This window comes from Nestor notabilis, unplaced genomic scaffold (genome assembly GCF_000696875.1).
Source record: "Nestor notabilis isolate BGI_N333 unplaced genomic scaffold, ASM69687v1 scaffold21753, whole genome shotgun sequence".
NCBI classification, from domain to species: Eukaryota; Metazoa; Chordata; class Aves; order Psittaciformes; family Psittacidae; genus Nestor; species Nestor notabilis.
The window spans coordinates 9,309-18,410 of record NW_009920881.1 but is presented as its reverse complement, the minus strand read 5'-3'; the positions used below and the strand labels follow the sequence as shown (position 1 = coordinate 18,410).

Here is a 9,102-nt window from a genome sequence, read left to right as displayed (position 1 = left end):
GTGGGGTCCCTGGCGATGTGGGGGGGGGGGGGGGGGTGGAAATCCCAGCAGAAATGACTGATAAAAAAGAGTGGAGCAAAAATATCTCTAAGTTGACCTTAAGGCCTCTCAAGCCTGCAACTACCGAGTAGTAAAATCAAGGCATCTCGTTCTAGGAAGCAAAAGCATTTCCAGCATTTCCTGAATCCTAGAGCTTTTGTTTAAGAGAAGCTGTTGCCAGTGATGGCCAAATAGTAGCATTTTCATTACTTTCTATCTAACCTTAAGATAAGGTTACTAAGGATAAGGATATGATAAAGATACTGACTTGGCTGCTTAGTAAGTAAACTTACTACTTTCTTTGTAGAAACTAATTCATTAAGTGGCTGAATCTGAGCAGACATATAATAGCGGAAGAATAGTGTGAATTACAGAGCATGGCTATGAATGCTTGCCTGGAGTTTCTGGCACGGCATTGACATAAGAGCACAGAGGCATGCTTCTGGGCAGTCTGAGGCTTGTAGAGCCCAGGCACCAACTGGGGAACCATCATTCAGAAGGTATAATGTTGTAGCCTTTGTGAGCTTTCTAATGTAAAAATGTGTTGATTAGCAAAATCTATATGGTGCTAGTCCAAAGTCTAGAAAACTGTCAGTTTTCAAATAAACAGCTACCTGTTACTATTATGTATAGTTAATTGAGTAGAAGCCAATGTTTCAAATCAGGATGATCCTTTATCATGTAGTCTTAAAATTAGTCTTGGGCGCATCTTTTACGAGACTGTTTTGTATCAGCCTCTCCTTAAGGGTTTCCATCCGGTTTGTTTGGCACCTCCAAATGCATCAAAGGCTGCAATTGATAGATTCTGTCAGGAGACATGAATTTGTTCAGAACTGTAGAGACCTGTTCTAGAGAAAGACATGTATTAAAGATACACTGTTTAATTTCATTGTATAAATTGAAATTATCCTATTGACTTTCACATTTAAAAATTATTATGCTGTTTACTAGGATATTGTACTTAAAAAGAACATCAGACCCCCCTCCAATACACATTTTTTGTTCTATGAGCTCTAGTGTGTGTTGGGGGCAGTGGAAAGAATGTCTATCTACACTAAGCTATTATATATCTTTGGGATCTTATTTACTTACTCTAAACCAATACTGCTCCATAGGCCCACACAGAAGTAAGAAAGCGCAAAAGCTTTTCTGAACACTTCTAGAGGAATAAACATTTAGGAAGCCTGATTGTCCTGGGTTCAGCACTTAAACCATGACACTGATTCAGCATCAAAGCCACAAAATTCTTACCCTCACTGATTTTTAATTAGACACAGATAAAGTCTTTCTTGTGATTTTGTGATTGAGCTCTGGACTTGGCCTATGTTTGCCCAGTTGCCATCAACTCAGGTGCCCTGTGGTTCTCTATGGTAGCTGGCAGACTCACTAGATTTTTTTTTTTTTTTTAATGTATTTCAGACAAATGGATAAAACAGTGTAGAAGTTGTTGTTATTAGACACATTCCTAATTCTGATAGGCAAAATTATTATATACCTCATTGGATCATGTAGCAGTTGTAAGCGACTAGCAAAGACTTCCTTGTTAATAAGGAAAATGCTTTTTCAGCATAGCAATGCTCCACCTTTATGGTGGTTAAGAAGCTTGTGTGTATTAATTTGGCATGTGTATTATTTCTTCTCACTCAAAATACAGAAGATAAGAACTGGATCAGAAATTCTAAATTTCAGTCTTTGTCAGTATCACTTGCTATACTATTTTAAAAAATAGGTAATTCTCTAAAATTCAGGTAAAAATTATGGTGTTCTTTACATGAGAAAGAAAGCGAGACTTTCCAAAGTTCACTCTTAATTTAGCACAGTTAAATAATTCTAGGCAAAAAAAGAAGCAGGAAGAATAAGAATTGCAGGGAAGGAGCAATGCAAAATATTACTGTCTCCTTTGTGTTTTAGAAAGGAAGACAAGTGGCAGAAACAATTAGTTCTGTGCTTCTACAAGCCACTAACATTCTTGTATTCCTTTCTTTTTTTCCTTGTGTGTTGGTTGGTTCTGGGATGGATTGTTCCATTGAGGCATTTCAGGAGCTTTCAATAGAAGAAAGATGCACATCCAACAGAAGTTAGTAAAAATATACTCGAGCAGTTCTATGATTGTAATCATACTGGCACCACAAAACAATCCAAGCTGGCCACCTACATCAGCTGTAAGAGAAGGAAATAAACATATGTCATCCTAAGCATTTGGTTTAGTCTAACAAAGAAACAAAACCCTGCCAGGTTCAAGTGCTAAATAAATTCAATATAAATAATCCATCACTTTAAGAAAACAGAATTAATATTCTTAAGAATGTTTATTAGAGAAGACTAATGTTTCTTAAAATTTTAAATAAAGAAGGTAAACACAACACCTCCACTGTGAAACAGATACTTAAAATATTTCCTATTTCTGTCTTTTTAACCGTTTTCTTGCTTCTCTTCTTCTTTCTTGCTTCTCTTTCTTGCTTCTCTATGTTCTCCCACTTCCTTCTGAATCCTGTAAATGTCAGTATTCTTACAGTCCTGTGTGTGATACAGCTGTAAACTAGTGCCAAACTTAATTCTTACTCTCAGCTGCTGTCCATACTGCGGGTTCTTTAATGGGATGGCAGAAGACAGTATCAAAAGTGACCATGGTGCAGACATGATTATTACCACTATAACGTAAAGGGTATTGCTTTCTGTTTAGAAGCCCACATAGGCTATGACTCAGGAGCGGAGAGAATAAAAACTGGGTTTGTTTGTGTGATTTATTTTAGTTTAATTATTAATCAGCAATAAATAAATGTTAAACATTCACTTACCAAGCAACTCAGATATAGTCAAGGCCTTCTGCTGCTGAGTTATTTTGTAGCTCAGATCATGATATTTAATGTCAATACTCACAAGGTTCTGCCTAATGACAAATACATACAGTATTACTTGAGGCAGTCAGGACTGCTGTTCACTTTTAGCAACATTTATCAGCATGGGCAGAGTTAGGAAGTGTGATGGGGTCTTTTAAAGAATGTGCATTACAAAAATGAGTTAAATTACTGAAGGAAAAAAAGGGTTCTGATACCAGCAGTTAGAACAGAAGCTTATCAGAGGAGTAGATCTTCAGACTGTGTTGCGAAAGTAACTCTAGATCTGTACTGTGAGATAGACTTGTACTTTTTAATGGTCACAGAGATAAGCTTGAGTGGAAGTGTCAGGCATCCTGACCTACAGCAGACACAGTGCTTGGAAGTGTAGTCTATTGCTCTTGTGTGCAACTGCTAGTTAATTGTGTTTATTTCAATGAGCATGTTTGTGCAGAAGGGGCTTTGTCCTACACGCAGATGTTTAGTTCTACCCTCTGCTAATAGCCTCATTTACCTAATCATTACCTAATTACTTAATATATAAATTATATTCTTGCCTGTTGCAAAAGTGGAAAAGTAGGTAAATCTGAGTTGGAGCAAGACCTGTGAAGTGATTCAGTATGAGTAAAGAGCTCATCTTTAGATATCATTTCTACAGAAAGAATCTGCCTAACTCCTGAACAGAATATAAACATAACGGCTGTGGAATAAAACAGACACAAAGACTGATTGCAAACATAATGATGTTTTTAAGAATAAAAGTACTGATTGTTCTTCAGAAGTGTGAACAGCTACAGATTTTTGGCTTGGCAGTGATAATGAGCTCATTAACAATATTCATGATAATATGTGCTATACGAAATAGTCACTTCTGTCTCTTTAGACGATAATTCTAAAACTCAGGTAGCACTAAGTAATAAAAGTAATGTTGTTATCGTAGTTTCTATTAATGAGACTTCCTACCATTGTCATGGAGTTGCTAGCAGAACTATCCGAATAAATATGTAACTTTTCCCTCCTTACATCTTCAGAAAGAAGTAGATTTCAATGTTTTATAGTTTGGAATGTGTACTCATTAATACATGGGCAGGAATCTTGCTGATTAAGGCTTGGTAACAGGGGAATGCTCTTTATTTTCACATGCTTAATTGAATAATTACTGGATCATGCATGATGTTTACAGACAGTAAAATAATCAACAAAGATAACATGGATTAATACTTTTGCATATAACAACAGGTCTGACTTTCATAATATTCATTGGAGACAGACTTCTTACTAAGGCCTGTTGCAATAGGACAAGGGGTAATGGGTTTAAACTAAATGAAGGTAGATTCAAATTCGATATAAGGAAGAAATTTTTACAGTGAGGGCAGTGAAACACTGGAACAGGTTGTCCAGAGAGTTAGTAGATGCCCCATCCCTGGAAGTGTTCAAGGTCAGGTTGGACAGGCCACTAAGCAACCTGATCTAATAGATGTCCTGTTTATTGCAGGGAGGTTGGACTAGATGACCTTTAAAGGTCCCTTCAAACACAAACTATTCGATGATTCATATAGTTACTGGTCACATATAAACATATGCAAGCATTTCCAGACTGATGGCCTCAAGAGTAAAAAAAGTGAAGTCACTGAAACAGTGAAATACTCAAAAATATTTAATTAGCCACATTTTTTACAGTTCTTTATAAACATATTTCAGTGTTGTGGATACTGTGAATTCATGTAGCATCTGTCTTAATACTTACTTGCACTGCTAACACCTACAGCTGTGAGCAAGAGGCAGTTCAGTCTATAAAACTGTATTAAATGATCTTTGACCACTAGATTGTATCTTTCAAACTGGAAATCATTCTATTTTTTGAGATATAATGCTCGTGTTTGCAAGGAAATCTGGCATCAATTTATTGTATGGTAACCATAAGGCATGCATGCTCTATTAAAGCATAAGCATATGTGATAGCTCTTTATGAAATTAAAAGTATGTAGATTATGTCAGCTCAATGCTACTACTGAGTGAGACAGCTCTATGCATTACATAAGTTCTTAAGTAGATTATGTCAGCTCAATGCTACTACTGAGTGAGACAGCTCTATGCATTACATAAGTTCTCACACCATTTTCTGGATAAAAAGTGTAGTCAATGCTGTTGAGACACGTTTTCACACTACAAGGTCCCTTCTTTTGGGTATAGACTTAACTTTCTTTTGCTGTGTAATGTTTTCAGTCACACAGAACCACGCTTATTTCACTCTTCTGCTACCTCATAGCAATTAATATTTTACCAAATATTTTCTAAATAACTTCTATAATATAAATGGTATTAGTGGATTCTACTAACAATATAAAAGAATATTAAACTTGTGACATTATTGCTATACTAAAACCTAACTTCTCAGTGCTTATGGAGTTTCCTTTGAGAATGGGTTGAGAGTAAGAAAGGAAAACAACTTTATATACCATCTATTTGGGTGGTTCGTTGTCTGCAGTTGTGGAAGGGTGAAGATTTGTCTTCTCTATTGGATTACTCATATGGACTGTGGATAGATTTGATAACCCTGCCCTTTATTCTTATGTGCAAAAATGATTAAAAAGAACCTTTGTTATAAAAGATCAGTGACACAGAAGGTCATTGAAAACATCACTTTTTAATTGTAGTATCTATTTTTTGTTACTCACAAGACTTAGATGTATCTAAGTATTTTTTTTAATATATATGAATATGTATAAATCTTAGCCAATATTGTCTAAAAGATTATTTTATTTCAGAGACAACATTATTAATATCACACATAAGAATGTATTTTTAAAGGTCATATTTACAACATATGCTCTGTTAGCACACCTGAAAGTAATTGATAATTTCTTTATTAGACAAGGTGTTAAGCAAGATTACCTGATGTATTCTGGGGTTTTCTTCAGTTTTGTAGAATAGTATTTTATAGCATTTTCTCCTCCAAAACTTGAATAGGTGACCGTGGTAGGATAATCTGTTTCTTCACATGGGGCAGGGCAAGTGGAATTGTGGGTTCCTAATGTACATAATCCTTTCATCTCTATATCATCTGAAATTTCAGCATAAAGAATTTACATAGAATTTCTAAAAAAGCACACAGTTCAAAACCTTCTTTTAAAACTTACAAAATAAGTATTTGTAACTGGCATTTGGGAAACTGGTGCACAGTAATAAGGGTTGAGATTTTTACGTCCCTTTTCCCCAAAGAAATTCAGCACCCAGAAGTGTTTCTGCCTCATTAGGGATTTATGTGCTTATTATTTCTCATTCAGTTAAACAGCAGGACAACAGAAGACTTTCCATGTTCTATGCTTTCTGATTGCATGCTTAGGTGTATAATCCTTGGTCTTGGTGCCTTGATGTCTGCCTAGCTCGTTTTAGTGCACAGAAACAGCTTCCGGAGCAATGCCAGTTGTAGCTTACTATCATCTGATAACTACATAAAAATATTGGTAAGCTAATTCACTTTATCTTAACCCCTGCCTGCAATTTGATAATTGATCTTAAGACAGCTAAGAGGGTGTAGGAACAGCTTTTTTCTTCAAATACCAAAGAGAAGCCATCGGATTCTGCAGGCTGGCTGCTCATGAAGTTGAGGAGCTATTCCTCTGGTGAAGATCTAATAGAAAGAAATCATTATAGAAATCAAGGAAACCTGGAGAAAATTAATATAGAAGAAAAATGGTAAGACATAAATGTTTCCTAAAGCATAAACCATCACCCAGAGATATCTGGTACTCTGAGTACCAGAACGTCCTGCTCATGATGTTGTGCTTGTCTTCGCATGGTGGCAGCTGTTGTATCTGTGGGCTTTTGCAAACCGCAGGGGAGGAGATAATCTTAGCCTGCTAGTTGATGATTTGAAGTGCTCTCCAGGGATGCTGGGGTTGTAGATTTCATTGATAGTCAGCCTTTAGGGCTCCTAATATACATTATTTCACCAATGGCAGGTCCCGCAGATAGTGCTGTCATTTGAGATTTCGTTATCAGATGTCTAACCTCTCCTGCACTGTAAAAGGAGACAGCACCTAACATGGGGATCTGGGGACCAGATGCCTACAAGCCAGGTTGCCCAGTACTGTGATGCCACTTCCTTGTGGGGTCTAGCACTGAATCCTGTCCCTCCTTGATTGGACTTTTTGGGGTTATTTTCTTTTATTGCTTACTGTTTTCATTGAAACTTGGTCACAGAATATCTGTTAAGTAAAATAATACATGTATTTCTGCCATGACAGGCTATCAAAGATCATGATTACATAAGGATATGAACTTAGTGGAACCTATTTCAAGAGAGCCTCAGGAGAAATAATCATTGTTCATAGTAGTAGAACCTTGCCTGAATATTACACACCTAATCAAAACAGAAATAAACCCCTGCACAGGCCCACCAAATCTTATTAATCTACTTGTTATCTTCATCATCCATTCCTTTGGGAGAGTCATGTTACATAGCAGAATCTAACTTAATTAAAAAGGGGGCATTCTAGAGTTCATGAGGAGTTACTTCTCAGATTACCACTTGCAGTATTCTCCAGAAAATTTGCTGTAGTGACTTACAGTTTTTCTATCTAGACTTGTGTGGATTATTTACATATGGAAATTACTTGTGTTTGGAGCACTTTGAAAATATATAGTTCCTTTTACTATTGAAAAGATAAAACTTTAAAGTCTAGAGATTTTGAATTATATTTTCTATCAGCAAACCTGTTATTACTGTGCTGTTCACTTTTCTGTCACAAACAAAAAGAATACAACATTGGAGCTAGAAGGATGATACAACAAAGATGCGAAAAAGCAAGCCAGAGGCTTGATAATGGAAAACAGATTAATTGAACACTCTTCCATTTTACACCATTTCTGATTAGTAAAATGAATTCTTATGGGTTTGGGTTGTTTTTTGTTGTTTTTTTGTTTTTTTGTTTTTTTGTTTTTTTCCTTTTTAATTGTCATCTATTTAATGCTCTGTCTGGTCTCTATTTTCAGAATATTTAATGAACTGCTATGTACTCAGTTTCAGTACTACTTTGGGTATTGTTTTAATTGATAGGTGTTGTCTAATATTTGGAATTGGCTTAGAAAATGTGAATATGAAGTTATTACTTACAGACTGCTGGATAAACACAATTGTAATACTTCAGCAAATCACATTCTCTTCCATTTCCTTAAAAATAAACAACAAACTTTAGGAACTTCAATTGGAGTCTAAGCCTTAGCTCTATTTGTACCAAACAGAAATGCAATGTCATCAAAGTCTGCTCAGTACTTCATGTTTATCATTGTACAACTGAGAAATCAATTCAGTTGGGCATAATGTGGTTACCAACATCAAAAGGGGACATAGTGAAAAAAGACAAAAGACCAAGCCAGGAAGCTTGCTGTTGGAGCAAACATCTTTATTATGTATGCCAGATAGAACTGCCTTTATACTTGTGGTGCATTCTTTCTCTTAGCTTGCTAAAGCAGGGAATTTCTGGTTTTCTGAATGGAAATGATAAAAAACTAGGGTAGATGGGACGTATGATTACACCCCATGTGTTTCAGCAAAAGTTCTGAACTTCATGCAAGTGTTCATTGGAGACCTAAGGGCTAAGATAGCACCCTGGGCTAACAGCAAACTTTTCCAATTTCAGATGATCATAGTTTCACCCCAGTTTGTTCCCATGTATGGAAATACTACTTTGCAGTTTAGCACACAGTTAAAGAAGGCATTGCCCTCCTCTATCTGTCACTGTAAAAAGCTCTCACCCTGGGTAGCGAGACCTAGATTTAGTTTCCTTCTCAAACCCCTTTCCATGAGAGTTTCCAGGAGATGGACACCTCCTTTCCAAGAGGCTGTCAAACAAACAGGCTAGAGATTACTCATTGATGGGTCTCCCTTAGTGAAAGCATTCTACCTTGCTGGGGGATATTTAAAAATATACTGAGTCAGAAAGTGGAGGTGTGACAGTGTCTTTCTTACCCCCTAATTGTGAAAAAAGAGCTGTGAGAGCAGAGATTTGGGTTCCAGCTCTTGCTTCAGAGAGAGGTGACATTATTATCATTACTTTTAATGCTGAAAAGGTGGGAAAGAGCAGACTTTACCTATCTCCTTTTCTGTTCAATAACAGATGAGGACTCTTAGCAAGATGACCAGTGTATGTTATGATGATATTCCTGAGAAATACCTGGAAGAATGAATGGCAAGCAGCCACACCAATCCTGTATATACCGG

The 9,102-nt window shown here is 36.4% G+C and overlaps 1 protein-coding gene across 1 annotated transcript in view; it reads right to left on the bottom strand.

Moving 5' to 3' along the window:
- Positions 1-1,999: 1,999 nt before the first annotated feature.
- ASIC5 (acid-sensing (proton-gated) ion channel family member 5) overlaps positions 2,000-9,102 on the bottom strand; it is a 15,414-nt gene continuing 8,311 nt past the window's right edge. Inside the window, exons 6-10 of the mRNA XM_010010895.1 lie at positions 9,056-9,102; positions 7,996-8,052; positions 5,772-5,940; positions 2,838-2,929; positions 2,000-2,199 (exon numbers count right to left, since the gene is read on the bottom strand). The exon at positions 9,056-9,102 is cut by the window's right edge and continues 122 nt beyond it. Of these exons, the coding sequence (XP_010009197.1) occupies positions 2,000-2,199; positions 2,838-2,929; positions 5,772-5,940; positions 7,996-8,052; positions 9,056-9,102 (565 nt within the window). The remainder of the gene's footprint in view (positions 2,200-2,837; positions 2,930-5,771; positions 5,941-7,995; positions 8,053-9,055) is intronic.